This window comes from Eurytemora carolleeae, unplaced genomic scaffold (assembly GCF_000591075.1).
Source record: "Eurytemora carolleeae unplaced genomic scaffold, Eaff_2.0 scaffold73, whole genome shotgun sequence".
NCBI classification, from domain to species: Eukaryota; Metazoa; Arthropoda; class Copepoda; order Calanoida; family Temoridae; genus Eurytemora; species Eurytemora carolleeae.
The window spans coordinates 73,791-91,969 of record NW_019396049.1 but is presented as its reverse complement, the minus strand read 5'-3'; the positions used below and the strand labels follow the sequence as shown (position 1 = coordinate 91,969).

Sequence of the window (18,179 nt, the reverse complement as noted above, 5' to 3'; positions counted from 1 at the left end):
ACCCCAAAATCAGGAGTTTTGAACGTTGAATTTGCACTCAAACTCAGGATTTACAGACTTTTAAAAAGTGAAATATGTCTCAAATGAATCCTAAAGAAGTTTTCCACAACACTGCGTCCTCAGTTCAACTACCTTACAAAGCCGGTCACTCCCTTTAAAACTATTCACAAATTATTCGCTTTCTATCTGTAATGGAACAAATCTTGGCCATTTTCCTGATAATTGGACAAATCATGGGCATTTCTTTTTATTATGGGCGACTCTTGGCCATTGTTTTTTTTATTCAAATGGCGCAACTCTTGACCTTTTTATCTTTAATGGGATATTTCTTCACCATTTTTCTGTTTAAAAATGGGATATTCTTGAATCATTTGTTTCTATCTGAAATTGGACAACTTTTGGTTGATTCTTTTTTTAAAATCTAAAATGTTAAATCTGAAAAGTTTCCTTTATACAACTTAATTCTCTAGGAAATGGAAACTGAGAGTGCAGCAGATGTTTTACAAACTTTATCCCTTGAACCCGCGGTAGAAACAAGTCTAAAACCCTCCGGTGGAGCTGCTAGCAAATTTAAGAAGAAAGACAAGAAGAAAAAGAAAAAGAATTTTTAAACCTTTTTTTGCACTATTTTTTTACCACAAATTTATTTTTGAATTATTTCAGATGAGAATACTATGTCTCCTGAAAAGTGTTTGTCTCCGGATATTTTGAAACCAAGTAGGTTGGATTCTTCTAGATTTAGCTCCGGTAGTTCTAACTCCGATGGGTTTAGCTTCACTCCAATAGGTCCTCCTCCACCTTCAAGGCATATCTCGAAACTGGTCAGACCTATTCCGAGCAGTCCTGGTAATTTTATAAAGAATATATTTAAATATATATATATTTTAAGAAGACCATAACACTAAAAAAATATATTAAAACTAATTAGCTCCAAAGTTCACATTGATCCCATGTTTCAGATATGACCGGGCACTTTAAGATTAAGTCGATGCCCTTCCCTGGTGTTTCCTCATTTCCCCCTCCCACTATGGAACTAGGAAGTTCACATAAACGGAAACCTTTTCATGAAGATCTCTCTTTTGGTCCAGACAAAATGGAAGAGTAAGTTTTAGAAGTATATGACGTAGATTGAATATCTTGTTGGGGGATGTGGATTAAATATAAATAAATAGTGAAATTATATCTTAATCTGTTAGAAATTTTACAAATTGTAAACCAAAGCTTGAGATTTGATTTAGTATAATCAGAGTCAATACAAGTCTAAAATAAGAAAATAAGACGTCTAGGAAACTTCACTGAATAACGGGTTGTCTTTTAATAATAATGACAGTGACAGTGACAGTGACAGTCTGATTCGATTTGATTTAATGTTGAAATATAGTTCAGGATTAGATTTTAAGAAAATATATATATATGTAGGTTTGAACCTCAGAGGAAACTTCATCTAACTGAAGATTACGTTGCTCAGACTATGTCAGAGCTATGTATATCAAATCCCAAGCCTAAAGTTGCCAGGAGGTAAAATTAAACCTATATTCCAGTGCTTAGGATCCATTTAATTTTGATGCGGATGCGGATCCGCACTGCAAAAAAATGGATCCGGATCCGGATCCAGATCATTTCTTTAAGATTTACTAAATTTTTTTTACAAGAAATAATGTTTAATTAAAAAAAAAATCGCTTATTTTTATCCTGAAACTAGATGAACTATTCAGAAATGAGGAAATTTTTATAAACTCTCTTTTTTTTCAAAAGTTCAGAGTTGGATTTTAGGAGTTTTTAGTTGATATTTTACCGTTTGGATCCGGATCCGTGGATCCGCGTATATTTACGGATCCGGATCCAGGAAGCCAAAATCTTGCGGATCCGGATCCAAATCCTGAGCACTGCTATGCTATATTCATTTAAGAATTAAATGCACGAAGTAAAAAAATTGTATTTTTTTAAAACTAAACTGAAATGTATCGGGGTTTTTGAGGAGAAGTATTTATTACTAGCTTGGGAACCTAGCTTTATCCTTGAAACTAAACTTTCCCTTTCAAAGTCACCCAACTTAACCTAGAATGTTTAAACCAATAAATATTCCCGTTGTTAATCAAAAGTTGAGGCAAATCGATCCAGAGATTACAACTTTATATATATAGATATAGATTAAAGATAAAACAGATCAATTCAGATACATTCTCCTTTCCGATTTGATCCCCACTTCCTTCTGTACATTTATTTTCTTTAATTATTAACTGTTGTAATATTAAACTAGAGAGTTTAACCGGGATGTAGCCGAGGCGACAAACCTGGATGCTCTGACAGATCTAGAGAACAGATTCTCAAACCAGGCCATCAAGTAAGGAACAAAGCATTCGAGTGAATATATAATTTCAAGAATAACCATCTCCATTTTTGATACTTCTTGCACCAACATTCTTCCCCCCCCCCCACCCAATTTAGCAAATCCAACCATAAATCAAAGCCCACACATGCCTAAAATTTGGCGAGAAATAGGGGAAAGGATTTTTCATAAAAAATACCCCTGCTTATTTCAAGAAAGCTTTTCTGAAACCAGGCAATCAAATATGAAATTTGCAATTAGCAAAACGAATCTTTCACTGATTACTGGAAAAACTCTTTCGAAACCAATAACTGATGACTATAAATCTGCGTTCAAAGTTTTGATTATTTTGAAGTTCCCTGAATTTCCCAACTTTTAGACAAATAAAAGTTTAAAATTTATGTTTTTTTATATTTCAATCTATCTATCTATTATGACTCCCCAATAACACAAGTGTTACCAGCCCATCCCGGCAACCCAGTGCCCCCTTCCGGGAGTCAGCATGACCTGAGCATTGATACTGGCAGTGTTAGTACCAATAAACAAAAAATGCAAAAAAAAATGTTCCTGAAAATGAAACAAAGTAGTTAATTAAATAAAACTGGAATTAAAATCCAATTTTGAAACTTTGCACTTTCAGTGAAGAGTACAATTTGCCTCCCCTGAGGAACCGGAAGTTACCGGTTAGAAACCGGAACCCACAACTCAGACTAACCATTCACCAGGTATTCTTTTATTTTACTTATTCTTATTAATTTCATCAATCTTGATTTCATTCTGATAATTCTGTTTGATATAATTTACATTATTCTTTCTCATCTTCATTCATTCTCTTTTTCACATCATTTTTCATCTGTGTTCATCGCTAATCTTCATAGATTTCATAATTAATCTTAATTTATACTCATCTGTGTTCACTGTTCATCGCTAATCTTCATGGATTTCATAATTAATCTTAATTTATACTCATCTGTGTTCACTGTTCATCGCTAATCTTCATGGATTTCATAATTAATCATTATTCAGAATCTTCATTAATTCTCATCTGTGTTCATCGCTTATATCTTCATGAATTTCAAAATTAATCTTTATTCAGAATCTTCATTAATTCTAATCTTCATGAATTTTACAATCATAACTTATTCATAGTCTTCATTATTGACAATCTATTTTCATCTTTAATTTTCTCAAAATCTCCAAAATCTTCATATTATTTCTCATCATTTTCATCCCTAATCTACACAAATTCTAATTCATATTTATCGGAAATAATTCTTGTCTGCCTTCTTCTATCCCCATTCCTAGTTATCCTGTATACTCTATACTCATCGTATCTTTAATTCTTTATTTCTAAAAAAATCGGTGCTTTCTCATCATTTTACAGTTTGTTGAATTTTATTTTCACATATTTTAGCGGGAAAATACACATTGTTGACCATTGTCTACCTCAAATTGAGAACCATAATTTTGATGTTTTGTTTCTCTATTATATAACGTCAGAAATAAGACTTGTGATAAGAAGACCCATGTAAAAGAACCCCTAGGTGGAGACTTATAAACGCATAAAATTGCTCCCAAACCCCTAACCCAACTTTTTTGGGACATCCTGTATTTATGTTAACATTGATAATGTTAGGACCTGAAAGCGCTGAGATCGAACAACGTTCTCCCGGATTCTATAATCTCAAGATACCGTCCGTCTCCGAGATCTGGGAGTACAGCTCTGGTGCTCTGGAAACCTCCGGGTTCCATTATCCCTGATTTAATCACCTCCTCTCTCAAGATAAACCGTGGGAGAACAAGATGTTTTAGTGAAGTTACAAGCACACCTTACTCCAGGTAGAATAAATAGTAAATACTCTTTAGAAACCAAAATTGTAGAACTACTGTGAAGACCAGTATTTCTGATATGATCCAAAGATTTTACAATGGTCTAAACACTCTTTTTCCTTTTCAACAACTTTTCAAAAATTCGAAGAAAAAGTTTGGAAGTTTACAACTACTAAATCTAGTTGAGATTACGATCATAACAGAGATCAAAAATTTTGTGTAGTTCTTAATCTTAAGGATTATCTCGATATCAATCATGACAAAAACTATATCTGATTCACAAACTTATTTAGATTTTAATTCTTTGTTCTGTTTAGTCACGAAAACTTGATGGATTCTGATTGTGATGTTCTGGGGAAATCTCCTTTATCCAACCTCAGTCCAATATCAGCCGAGGCTCCAGAGTTATCATCTCCGTCTCAATCAGAGGTTGGAAGATTTTAGTAGAACTAGGCTATTAGAACGCTTTGCACCCGCCTTCTATTTTGACCTTTAATAATTGCTCTATCTTTCAGCATTTTCTTTACGATAAAATTTTTTTTTTTGGAATTTGCAATTTTTTCGTGGATTTTCAAAGCTTTACGAAATTAAAATTTTTGGAGACAACCTTTTGTAATTTTGAGCATTCATAAACCTTCCCTTGGGTTATGTAAGGCCCAATCCCAAATTTTGGTCCAATAGGTTCAGCCGTTTTGACGTTTCTTGGATATAAATAGACAAACAGACAAACACCAGACAAGCAAAGTATATATATGTGAATATTGTATGAGATGCTCAATTGTGAAATATTAATTGATTGGTTTAAATTGTTGATTAATAATGCATCGAAAGCTTTTATACGTTGTAAAGGTTTTGACAGATATTTAGTAAATATTTAATTCTTAACGTAGGTTTTAATATTAAAACTTAACAAAGACGACTCCCTTTCCGTTTTTATTGGTCATGACTGTATTATCTAAATCATTCTTTTCTAGGAGGAATCTCCGCCATTTTCCAACCGACATCGGCGGAATTCCGCACCGGAGATAAGTGAACCTCTTCCATTCCCAGACGATGATGGAAGTATGGAACTGTGATAAAAAATTTAAAAATCCTGATGAACTAACAAGGAAATGCCAAGCAGGCCAGGTCCGACCTTCCCTGGTTAAACCTTTAAATTATTTATATTACATATATATTTTATTATTATCTTAATTATCAATTAGAATCCATGTTTCTTGAAAAATATCTGTAAAAATGCATTCTCAAATTATTTTGTTTTTCCACTCGTTCCCTGTGATTTATTCGGAAGCTATTTATTTGCTTTACATGTAAATAAACATTAAATATGAGAGTTAGCTAATTTCTGAAGAAGGTCTTTAAACTTGCAGTTTAAGTTTACTATTTCCCTGATGCGTCAAAGAAACAGCTAAAGTTAATTCGGTTAAGTGAATTGGATACCAGGGGTCGCTGAACCAGAATTATATTGGATCTTTAAATAGGTTCGGGTTAGGACTGAAGGAGGTGGAGGTGGACAATGGACAAGAGACATTACACATGCTGTACGTAGTTAAAGTGGGAAGTTTAATTTAAATCCGTATACTTATAACTACTTAGTTACTATTTTGGATCGTGGCTTATTTTTTATGTCTGTTCTTTGATTTCCTTCTTAGCAATCTATATAGAGCTTGTCTTGGTTTGGAGAGGGAGGGATTCCAAAGGTTTCTCAGAGAACCTACTCAATTGGAGAAGTGGAAAGATGAGAAAACTTAAAATCCAGAGGATCCTTGTTTTATCCATCTAAAGATCTATTGGAGGATGTTGAAAAATATGAGAAATTATTTCAAAAAACACTTGAAGTCTCTGGATAGCGGACATGATCCTATTGAAAAAACAATTTCATCTATTACTGCAATAAACAAAAGATGGCCTCAAGAGGTTGTAAAACTTTTGTAAATGTAAGATTTAAGTAAGCTTGAAGGAAAATAGTAAAAAAAAAAATGTCAGAACATTGAAACAAACTGCTCAGTTCGCTCAGTTTATGTTTTAGAATTATGGTGTGATAAAATTAAAAAAGCTTGACGATCTGCTTTTAGAAAAATAGAATGTATAAATTGCCAATAAATAGATGTATTTGAATATGGATAACATTTTTTTCTTTATTTTTCTCGAATTTTATGTCAGAAGGTTTTATTTATTAATGACTAATATTTAATGTGCATTTCCCGAAAAAGTTTTTAAAGGTACTGTTGTGAATCAGGCATACATCTTTATTTATTAGGCAGAATTACGTGTGCAGTTCTGTTATACATGACATTGAATTATGTCTACTGTCCCTTTTTGCATTGACTCCCATGGAATGAGGACTTGCTTTTGTTTTTATTAAGACATCCGAATGTTATCATATAACGTTTTACAATTTGAATATATGATCTTGGAAATTATTATTTCCCTCTCCTGCCTTTGAAGCATATACTCGCTAGCAACAAATATTCTTGCGTTTTTGAATAAGACCGCTCTTATATACCAGACTTAAGATACCGGACTCTTGAACCGGCCTTATGGCGGGATATATGTCTTGCTACGTGGTGTCCCACGAAACATGAGAGTTGGTGAATAGTTTAGAATGCCAGAATTTGTTAAGTTGTTTGATACCAATTAGATCAATAAAAATATTATATGAGAGTCATATTAAACTTTATTTCAAAGTAAAAGATAATGAAGCAAAAGATTTTTTGACAAAAAATTACGATTTATTAAATGTCATGTTTCGTGGGACACCCTGTATCAGATAAGAATTTAGATATCTAATGGCCAACATATCGTCCCCAAAGTATGTGAACTACACTCACTACACGACCACTATCTATAGAGAGAGAGAACGGACTCAGTTTGGTTTTGTTCTGTTTACAAATTATACTGAATTTGATGCGGCCTGTTTCGCTACACATTTTAGCCAAACAAATTCATTTTTCGGTTTTCCTTTCAATTCATTCCACGAAATCCACGGAAGTTACTTATCACTTACTTGAGACTTAAACATAAAATAAACAAAGCACTTATTAAAAGATGGACGGAGAGAATCAAATAACAAGTTTGAACAGCGTTCTTCAAGGACTAGAATTAAATCGTATAACCTCAACCTTCACTGAACCCATAGATCACACCTTAAAGGTTCCTCATGAAGTGTGGATAAAGATTGGAACCTATCTAGACCCAGGGAGCCTTTGTAACCTCTCCGCTGTGAACTCCAGGTTCTACAATATCTGCCAGGATCCTGTCCTGTGGACCAACATTAGTATTCTAGGAGATGCAATCTCAAGCACTAAAACAATCATAACTCTACTTAGACGAGCGTATCTTCTAGTGGATTTATCTCTAAAATGTCGGGATGACATTTCTGACCTACTTGCTGCTGTCGCGGAGCATTGCAAAAAGATTCGTAAACTTAAGGTTAGGTTCTGTCCCATTCTAACCTACCTAGATCTGAAGAATTTAACAGAAAACTGTCTCGAGCTTGAATATCTAGATCTCAAGTGTACAGGATGCCTGAACCAAGATGAAGATAGACGTGTAAATGACTGTTTTCGTTATTATTCTACTGGGACAAATTGTTTCTCTGGGCTCTTGAAGAACTTCAAGAACTTGACTTATCTGAACCTGTTCTCCTGTAAACCCCTGACTAATATTGGACTACAGGAGATAGCAGATGGGTGTACTAGTCTAACCAGTCTTAATATTGATGAAGTGACCTACCTCTCAGATACTAGTTTTATTTATTTTGTGGACAGTGTTAAGGATAGATTTCAGGAACTATGGATTGACGGAGAAACCTTCACAGACGCAGCTTTTTCTAAGCTCGGAGAGATTAAGAAGCTCAGAGTTTTATCCATATCATTTGCGGACAGTATGCAGTCTGCTGGTCTGAGGTCTATATCTCGTCTATCCAACCTAGTCTGGTTAAAGGTGGGGAAAGGAAAACTCCAGTCTTCAGATTTCGTTCAGATGTTTTCCGACATGAAACTCCAGAAGCTGAAACATCTTGATCTGTCTGAGTGTTCCAAGCTCTCCGACCTGGGTTTGATCATGATCTCCTTGAACTGTTTAAAGCTGAAGAACCTTGTTCTGAGTTGGTGTTGGGAGTTGACAGACGTTGGGGTTCATTCAGTTGTCCGACATTGCTCACAGCTCTCCCATTTAAACCTTTGTGGTGTAGTCAAGTAAGTATAAAATAAATTTTATTTAAAAAAGGACGATTGAGCGATTTTCAGCAATCCCTCTCTTTAATGTCCATAGAAATATTTTATTTGCCATAATTATTCGAAGGGAGTGTCGTGAAATTTCAGAACAATGCCCAATTCACAACAGTACCATTTAAACTTTTACCTTTATCTGTCGTTTTCTAGAGCAGACATACGCAGGTCACTTATTAGATAAACAGCAATTAAAATAATTAATTTTGAAAGAGTAAATGATCTATATCTCGTGCATTCTTTATTAGACAATGCTGTGAATCGGACGTGCCAGTCTATATATGGAGAGTTATGTCTACAATCCCTGTAATATGGGAACTTGGAAAATAGAAACCTCAAAAAAAGTTTTAACAAATTTTGTGAGATTATAATATTTAAAGATAAATCTGATTTCAGGTTGTTAGGAGAGTTTCTTCGTGATATACCACGTAAGCTCCCGTACCTGGAGAGTTTAGACCTGGAACAGTGTCCTAACATAGAACTCTCAGATCTACAAGATTTACTCAGGAAGAATACTTATCTCGTTATTAAGGTTATGGTTTCTTTTAAAAGTTTAGTCTGTATCTTTTTATGTACACTGAACACTGTATTTCCTTCTAAAAGCATATTGTAATTAATTAATTAGTAATACTTCCTCAACATTACGTACATTCTATCTTATCCATTGTGACCACATTTTTTCCTTTATATCCCCGGTGACCACATTTTTTCCTTTATATCTCTGGAAACCACATTTTTTTCCTTTATATCCCTGGAAACCACATTGTTTCCTTTATATCCCTGGAAACCACATTTTTTCGTTTTGATCCCTGGTGACCACATTGTTTCCTTTATTTTCCTGGAAACCACATTGTTTACTTTATATCCCTGGTGACCACATTGTTTACTTTATATCCCTGGTGACCACATTATTTCTTTTATATCTCTGATGACCACATTATTTCATTTATTCAATTTTATAAGAATTTTTATCCCGCATTTATAATCACAATTTCATGATCTTGGGTATTAAAAGTTTCTTATCTGTTCCGAGGCAAATAAGTAACATTTTATACCAGCAAAGCAGGTTTCCCTTTTTATTTCGCGGATTTCAATAAAAAAACATTTCTATAAATAAATTATATAGCCAACTGTCTTGTGTTTTCATTTGTTGTGATATTTACTTTTTTGTTTGTTTTCGGTTTAAATTCAAGATTATAATTTCTCACTACCTTCGTGATTAAAAATCTTAAATTTAAACCATAAACAAACAGAAAAAGTAAAAATCCCGTCTAAAAAACATATCGTCTCGCATAATAACACAAGACAGTTGCATTTATAAGATAAGATATAATATCTCTGGTGACGACTTTATTTTCTTAATCATCCCCCGGCTCAATCACTTTAATTTTGGCATAACCTTCTTTATTGTGGGGGCTGATTCTGATCAAGTAATTCAATATTTTCTTTATTTTCTTATTGTATGAGTTGACATATCCTTGTGTTCGTATCCATATATAATATTTAAGTATCTTGTATATACTAACTATCATAACTAAGAAACCTTGAATTGATTTATCTCAATTTTTGAATTGGGAACTCTGTAGAACCACGGGAATATTTGAGCTTAGTTTAAACATTGTAAGCAACAACTGATTGACTTTTATAGGAAAAGTTGATAATCCAGATAGAGCTGGGTTCCAAAGGTAGTAATGTAATAAAACTAATGTTACAGGAGTACTACGGTGACCAGGTTCTCCCCAACTCGTCACTCCAGGATATATTGATGGAACATCCAGGAATTCATTTCGTTTCCTTTGATTCTGAGTCTGAGAATGATGAGAAGAGCAACGAGGAAGAATAAATACTTAGCTGCACAGAAAGAGCGCGTACAGATTACATTTTAAGGAGTCAATAATTCTAGCCTTAATTTTCTGATTCGTGATTTAAGAACACCCGGATACGATTCTTCGTCGAACTCATGGTTTCTTCCTCTTAAAGGTCTGTTGGTAAAGTTTCAAATTACTCTCTTCATAATATAATGTCAGATTGACAACGGTATCTGTTAACCCTTAGTCTTCTATTTGTAAAAGTATATTCTGACAGTTTCTTTCTTTATCTTGGTTGCATTAATTCCGCTAGTTTAACTTGAAAGAGGAATTGAATATGGTCAATTTTAAGCTTTAAAAAGTAGAGTAGGAAGACGACATTAAAACAATACTGAAGTGTATTTGATGTTGTTACAGAGCTAATAGTTTTCTATTAAGTTATTATATCACTTGTTAAGTGGAATGGGTCTGTTAACACTATACAGTGTACAACTACTCTGTCTCATGTTTATAGGACTATTTAAAGTTATTATATCACTTGTTAAGTGGAATGGGTCTGTTAACACTATACAGTGTACAACTACTCTGTCTCATGTTTATAGGACTATTTAAAGTTATTATTTCACTTGTTAAGTGGAATGGGTCTGTTAACACTGTGCAACTACTCTGTCTCATGTTTATAGGACTATTTAAAGTTATTATATTACTTGTTAAGTGGAATGGGTCTGTTAACACTGTACAACTACTCTGTCTCATGTTTATAAGACTATTTAAAGTTATTATATCACTTGTTAAGTGGAATGGGTCTGTTAACACTGTGCAACTACTCTGTCTCATGTTTATAGGACTATTTAAAGTCTTAAAGACATAACTTGAGAGGCCCGTAGCCAGGATTTGACCAGGGGGGGTGCAACCTGATGCGCTGCAGGCGAAAAAAAATTTTGGGGGGTTTTTAATGATTTTTTTAAACAATGTTTGGTTTGGTTTTACAGTGGTATATGGTTGTTTTTATTACATTGTAAATGCACACTATAAAGGCTAACCTTTTAAACAAGTGTATTTGAGCTTTTAAGGGAGTACTGCTTAACTAACAGAGTCAAGTAATCATTTATTACTTTGACTTTGCAATATGAAAATGATATGATCTTATTTCTTATTCATTTAAAAAAAAGCTTTTCAAGGGTCAAGGGGGAAACCCCTCACCACGGAAATGCCTCAAAAAAAACAGACTCATAAAACATAGCACGCAGGTCAAGGGGGCGGGGCTAAAAGTCTGAAAGTGTACAGGAGATTACCATATCATTTCCATGGGACTCTGCATATAATTAATAAATCATACNGGGGGGGGGGTGACTGGTTTTTGTCACAAAACTCCTCTTAAAATGCATTTGTCTTGTGTTTCATGGTGAGAATGGCCAAATTGAATATATTGTGATAATATTTTCATTTACAAACATTGTTTCGATTGTAGCTTGCATTGATTTAGAATTATTTCAATTTATTTTTACTTTTCCCGTTCATATATTTATAGGTACAAGTAACAAAACCACAGCGGTTTTGGGATATTCTAAACAAATAGATTCTAACAGCCATATAAAAAAAGATAAATTAGATTTAGGGGCGGCGGCAATACGCCAAAATACTTAAGTAGTAGCGCGTTGAAAAGTCATATTTTATAGTTTTCAATGAAATAGCGGGTTTTCGGTCGAAATTCTTAGCTTAAACATGACAAAACAACTTGACTTAACTCGAAATGTTTTTTCGAGCGGCCAAGCCTTATTGGAAATAAATATGAGCCTTATTAGAAATAAATTCGTTTTGGCTGACTCTCCCCTAATACCCCACTGTTTGGGGGGGAAGGTCAACATTGTAAGACCTTGGTCCTTTTCACATAAAATACACTTTAGTTCCTGTCTAACTGAATACGGAGGATTACGATAATTATATTGAAATACGGTGGCAGGCGATTATATAAATACAATGAAGACTACTTACTTTTAAAATTTTTATTTATATCAAGCTGAAAAACATCATGGATACACATGAACATGGAAGTCAGGAGAAGCTGTCAATTAAAATATTACTCTTTGAGCTCGTAAACTATAAATCTATAAAAGCTTGTTAACAATCAGAATTTAAATAAAACTATCATCTTTATGGTATTGCTTTAATCGCCAACCACCGTACTATAAAATGAAAACTAAATATCGTATAAGTTTTTTATTCGTTAAACTATAACGTGACAATATTTTTAAGAGAGTTAAATTAGAATTTAACAAATATTACAATGATCTAGATGAGTTAAATTAGAATTTAACATAAAAAATGGTCTAGAAGGACTTTAACTGTCAAAAATTAAGATTCTTTGAATTTATACTGATCAATTGTACTCGAGATAATCTCAAGCTGAAACCGGAGTTTTGTATTCAAGGACAAACTGATAAAGTATTGATTTAATTACAATTATTGAAAGGTTGTTGTACTAAGGTGTAATCGCATAGGTAACATGCTGCGACAAGGTTCAAATTAGACCTCGTTGTTTCTTGTAATCCGCCAAATTTAGACTTTTTTTCGGACCTAAATTTTCCTTCACATTCACTCCAGGGGTGAGGCTGACCTTGATAGCGCTGTTGGGTGTGAACGTATCAAGGTTGATCTCGATATCGAAATCATGAGCATCGAAAAGATCGTTAGTCGGTTGATTTTCCTTCTTCTCTTCAGTCTTGGAAATATCTTTTTGGCTCGGTTTAGTTTCAGGTTTGAGACCAGTATTCTGAAATTTCAAAAATATTATTTTTTGCAATTTGTGAAAGATCAAAGGAGTATATTTTTCCAACATTACCCCTCCAGGTAAATAATTTTCGATGCTCTAGAGATAAAATCAAAAGGCACAATTAAATGTAGACTTATTCACCCCACCCCCTCTCCCAAAAACAGAAAACATTTCTTATCTTTAATATTCAATTTCCAAAATTATTAACACGGTTTACAAAAATTTTGCTAAATGGGCGCTATTTGTTAAGGTAACATCCATTTTCAGACGAGAATTATAAAAATTATAAAATAAATTTAAAAAATGCAAGTTTAGTACAATTCAAAAGTACAAGTACAAGTACAAAAGTGTAAATCCAATTATAAATGATAAAAATACTACCGCAACGTTCTGAACGATATCAGAATTAGGGTTAATCGCTTTCTTTATAGCAGCTGTAGCCAACATAGGTTTAGTTTTCCGCCTAAAAAGTATAGTTTTTATAAAAATAATTTCAGTATTTAAAAAAAAAAATGTTAAAAAATTTAGGTTAATAAATATACAAATACGGTTCATCCCACACCACTTATCCAAATGCATGTACAGTCCCTTAAGTTAAAAATAATATTTACCTTGTAAACGGATCCTTTCGTTCTCCCTCAAGTTTCTTCTTTTCCATTTCTTCCTTTATATTCACTTCCGCTTTCTTTATATTATTCTTCCGGTTTCTATCATTGATGAGCGCAATACTGCTGATCTTCTCACTTCTCTTCCTGTCTAGATCCTCCGCTCTTTCCTCTATCTCCAGCAGTCTCTGGTTCAGCTTCTCCGCCAGCTCATGGTTCCCTTCACACACAGCAGCATCCCTGTCCTTAGTGATCCTGCTCTTCGTCATCGCGTAGTTCCTGGGGTTCTCCTGGAACCTCTCCTTCTCCCTCACCATGTGAACAATATCCTTGTCGTTAACCGCCCTGTTGTTCACCCTGTTGATGTGTTTAATCTTGTCCTCCACTAGCTGCAGGGTTGGGAGAGGCAGACCTCCCAGCATTGTATCTTCTTTCCATATTCTGAACTCAGATTCGAGGAACGGTTTACTCGAGACAAACTCAAGTCTGAATATTCGTTCCTGAAGAGCGTGTCTAAGTTTCAAGGTTTTGTTAGTTCTAGTGCTGCCTAGTTTATATACTTTAGGTCCTTCCTCGACACTTAACACCTCACACACTCTATATTGAGGCAAACCTACACGATTTTCTCCGATACCAACTCTGACAAAGCATCCAACGATAACCTCGTTGAAGAATGGAAGATGGCACCAACGTTCCACCTTGCTCCGGGATATCCTTATCTTCTCCAGGTCTTCACTAAAAAAAGAATATTAACGAGAATGAAGACGTAATTTCAACTGAGCCTCCATTTGAAATGGTGGCATGTCTGATTCATAACAGTATCCTTTAAACCTTCAATTGATCCGAGAACTTATCCTTTCTTAATCCTCAGAAACGTTTGTATAATATTTAATTTGAATTTGAATCGCGTTGGAATATTCAAGTTTTAGGAAATATGTCTTTTACGTGAAGTTTGCACGGTACACTAGTGCAGTATACAGTGTACACTCCAGGATCCCAATATAAGAACTATAAGAAAAGAAATCTGAAAAAGAGGTCCCGTTATGAACCCCCCAGACCGCCAATATATTTGCACAAGAAAAGAAAAAAACGGACTTCTCTACAATCGCACAGTGTTGTCACCGTAAGGGGGATTTTGACTTAGGCTTATTCTGATCAAAAAAGAATAGATAAGTTTAATAATGGTTAACAAGTAAGTCATTTCAGAAAGTAAAACGCCTTCCATAAAAATAGATAAAAATAAATCATAAACAATGCCAATATCTAAAAAAAGGCGATTTGTGGATGCTGAGACATAGTTTAAACCATCTTAATTGGATTTGCTCTTTAAGATATCAAATCCTTTGGAATATGAAACAATAGTAGTTAAGGGTTTGAAACCTAAAACAAATGTATTAAGGAAAAATTTATAAAATGTATTAAATGTAATTTTGTTATAATAATTTTTTCACATAAGTTGTAATTTCGCCGTAAAATGCAAACAAAGACCCCCCTATTTTGTCAATGTGGTCCGACCAATGTCCTCTTTGACCACACTGTGCATCGATGATCGCTGATCAGATATAAGTTTAAAAGGTTCCGATGTGAATCAGACATGCCCCTTTATTAATAGAGATACATAAAATTAGGTATACCGAAATTTTATGATCTAATCGAAATATTCCAAAAAAACTTACATTCCGGAAATAGTTTCCCTCTTCTTCTCCGGAGATGGAGAACGTGATCTCGAGGACACCGAGGATGCAGACGAGGAGGATGAGGAAGATCTTCTCTTCTCCGGAGACCTGGATCTGTTCCGTTCAACTTCATCGTCACTGGAGTCCGAGGAATAAATATCATTTGCTTTCCATTTCTTTTTTCCGTCCTTTCCACTTTCTTCTTCCTTTCGTTTCTTCTTGTCATCCTAAATAAGTGCAGTTTATTATTAACTCAATCGTGTATTTAAGCTTAATAACAATCAGTCATAAATGAAAGTGAAAATACTTCTCCTTAGAGTTTTTAAAATTGTGAATCGATTTGTTTTAGCTACAATTAATACTCAAATTCATAGGCAAAAATATTTACTCACAATTTTTTGTTGCTGTTCTTGTTTCTCCTTTCTTTTAGCTTTTAACACATCAAGAGCCAGGGTCTTCTTATCCTTCTTGTTCTCCACAGCCTCCTTCCTCGCCCTGCTCCTCTCCTTAGTGTCAAGTGCCTTACTCAACGATTTCTCCTCCTCCTTCGTGGTTCTCTTCTGCATCTTCAGTTTCTTCTCAATCTCGTATCTTTTCTTTAACAGTTCTCTCTTCTCAGCTCTCTTAAAGATCTCCTCCTCTCTCTCCTTTTCGTTCATCATCTCCAGCTTCCTCCTGTCCTCATCGTCTCCCATCAATTCCTCGTCCAATCCATCGTCGAACTCGCCTAGGTTAAAGGGATTCTTCGTCTTAATTTCAAAATTATCTGATATTTTAACACAGAAACAAATCACACTAAAGCGTTTTGAAATTTGCGATCGCGCTGCTATTTTAGAATAAAAATAAAAAATAAAAAGAATTTGGACTTGTTCTGATCAAACGTGAAAAAAAATTCTACAATAGACTTGTAACATATTCTTCGTAAATAAATTTATTAAAAATTCAACAAAAAATTTCAAAATATTTCGTCATTGTTCTCATTCCACTTTAAGAACTCACCAATCTCTGAGTCCGAGTCTGAAACCTCTCCGTCCTCTACATCAGAACTCTTCTCAGGACCCTTCTCTTTCTCAGGTTCAACACTAGGAACATAAAATAAACATTGAACGTAGTGAGGGATTTATTTGAATTGTTGAAAAAAAAGAGATTAAACCAACCATTATAAAAATACAAAAAATATAAAATATATATCTATATAATAAAACAAGACTTTTGAATATATGTGTGTATATATATATGGAGATATATATATATATATATATGTTGCCTATAGCGTTTGGCTGGACCGAATGGGCTGAATTTTTTTTGTGGACACTCATGGGTGGTCAGGGGGTGTTTTAGGCTAAAAATTCGAATAATAATAATATTTGTTCAAATTTTTTTATTTAAATTATTTTCCACGGCCAACGCCGGGCCCTTCGGCTATTTTTATATAAAATACATATATAAAATATTACAAACATTTTTAAAAAGCATATAATATAATCAAATTCAAGATTTTAACTTCACATGGAGGATCAAATAAACATAACTAATTTTTAGATATACTCTTCTTTCTCCTTCCCCTTACAAAATTTTAAATTTTGTAAGGAGAAAGAGTATGTAGCTGGGGGGGTGTGAGGGGGGGGGGGGGCAGTGCTTAGGATTCATTTAATATTAATGCGGATCCGGATCCTGGAAAAAAATGGATCCGGATCCAGGTCATTTCTTTAAGATTTACTGAATATTATAAAAAAAAAAAGATTTTCAAATCTTTTGTTTTATTTTTCCACTTATTTTTATCTTAAAACTTTATGAACCATTCAGAAATGTGGAAATTTTTATAATCTCTCTTTTTTCGAAAGTTTAGACTTGGGTTTTAGGAGTAAAAAAGTTTCTTTTTGCAGTTTTTGGTTGACATTTATCCCCTTGGATCCGTATCCATGGATCCGCATGTTTTTGCAGATCCGGATCCAGGAATCCAAAATATTGCGGATTCAACAGATCCGGATCCTAAGCACNGGTGGGGTTAAATCTTTACAACGGAAAATAAGTCTAAATAATTAAAAAACCTGCTACTTCTTTGTTGACCCTCCTCGACCTCGGAATCAGAATCTGAAGATGAACCGCTCCCAGACTTGGACTTTTTCATCTTCTATATACAATATAAAATCAAGAGAAGCACTTTTCTACATATGATTTTAATTTTTATTGTATCAACATTATGTTTCCTCATATGTTAAACAATCATATGATAAAAAAAACGTTAATAAACTTTCTGCATTAATAATAGTTGACAAAAATTGAGAGAAAAAAACTGTCAAAGAATGCATCATGAAAAGTACATTGACTCAGAATCATAGAAACATTATATAAAAATATAGAAACATTATCTAAAAAATTTTGGACCTGGGGAGATTTCTTCCTCTTCTTGGCCAAGGTCTGAAACTCTGATTCTGAAAGGTCTGAGTCCGATCCAGAGCTGGAATCCAGCATAGCAATAGTTTTTCGCTTTGACGACATTTTACACCTAAAATTATATAAATCAAAAACATGTTTTTAACAATCATCAATTGGTAATTTCGTGGAGCGCTCGGCCCACTAGCCTGCCCACAGCGCTCGGCCCACTAGCCTGCCCCCTGCGCTCGGCCCAGAAATTGTCCAAAAATCGTTCTCTAGGACAGACTCCACCAATTTAGCAATGCCGATTATTGTCTAGTTAGATAATAAAAATAAACCAATTCCTATAGGTTCATACAAGTTGCCCCCCTCCCCCATTCTTAAAAATACCCCAGTTACGCCTCAGATTTAGACCAAAGAAGTGAAAACGCCGTCTTATGGTTCAGATGATCTATTTATTCACATAATTCCAAGTCGATAGATCCTTCAGAAAGTGCCCATATCAATATTACGTAATTCATTCAACGACCAATACTAGTGAATTAAA

At 34.1% G+C, this 18,179-nt stretch overlaps 3 protein-coding genes across 3 annotated transcripts in view; 2 read left to right on the top strand and 1 right to left on the bottom strand.

Annotated features, from left to right (window-relative positions):
• Positions 1-668, top strand: part of LOC111703646 (periodic tryptophan protein 1 homolog) — a gene marked incomplete at its 5' end in the record, with an annotated part of 3,814 nt that extends 3,146 nt beyond the window's left edge. The window contains 1 exon segment of the mRNA XM_023475667.1: positions 471-668. Within this exon segment, the coding sequence (XP_023331435.1) occupies positions 471-611 (141 nt within the window).
• Positions 669-6,969: 6,301 nt separating this feature from the next.
• LOC111703999 (F-box/LRR-repeat protein 2) lies at positions 6,970-10,480 on the top strand. The gene is made up of 3 exons (XM_023476106.1): positions 6,970-8,358; positions 8,788-8,923; positions 10,106-10,480. Exons 1-3 carry the CDS (start codon positions 7,208-7,210, stop codon positions 10,232-10,234), a joined length of 1,416 nt encoding a protein of 471 aa, XP_023331874.1. The 5' UTR covers positions 6,970-7,207; the 3' UTR covers positions 10,235-10,480.
• Positions 10,481-12,404: 1,924 nt separating this feature from the next.
• LOC111703988 (RNA polymerase-associated protein RTF1 homolog) lies at positions 12,405-17,762 on the bottom strand. The gene is made up of 8 exons (XM_023476094.1): positions 17,642-17,762; positions 17,305-17,387; positions 16,253-16,335; positions 15,646-15,980; positions 15,254-15,480; positions 13,584-14,312; positions 13,354-13,435; positions 12,405-12,972 (listed from the first exon to the last, which is right to left on the bottom strand). Exons 1-8 carry the CDS (start codon positions 17,753-17,755, stop codon positions 12,721-12,723), a joined length of 1,905 nt encoding a protein of 634 aa, XP_023331862.1. The 5' UTR covers positions 17,756-17,762; the 3' UTR covers positions 12,405-12,720.
• Positions 17,763-18,179: the final 417 nt, after the last annotated feature.

Coding starts and splice junctions, on each gene's coding strand:
- LOC111703999 (XM_023476106.1), top strand. CDS start 7,208: ATGGACGGAGAGAATCAAATAACAAGTTTGAACAGCGTTCTTCAAGGA. Junction 8,359..8,787: donor AACCTTTGTGGTGTAGTCAA/GTAAGTATAAAA, acceptor ATCTGATTTCAG/GTTGTTAGGAGAGTTTCTTC. Junction 8,924..10,105: donor ATACTTATCTCGTTATTAAG/GTTATGGTTTCT, acceptor CTAATGTTACAG/GAGTACTACGGTGACCAGGT.
- LOC111703988 (XM_023476094.1), bottom strand. CDS start 17,755: ATGTCGTCAAAGCGAAAAACTATTGCTATGCTGGATTCCAGCTCTGGA. Junction 13,436..13,583: donor CGAAAGGATCCGTTTACAAG/GTAAATATTATT, acceptor TATACTTTTTAG/GCGGAAAACTAAACCTATGT. Junction 12,973..13,353: donor ATATCGTTCAGAACGTTGCG/GTAGTATTTTTA, acceptor TTGAAATTTCAG/AATACTGGTCTCAAACCTGA.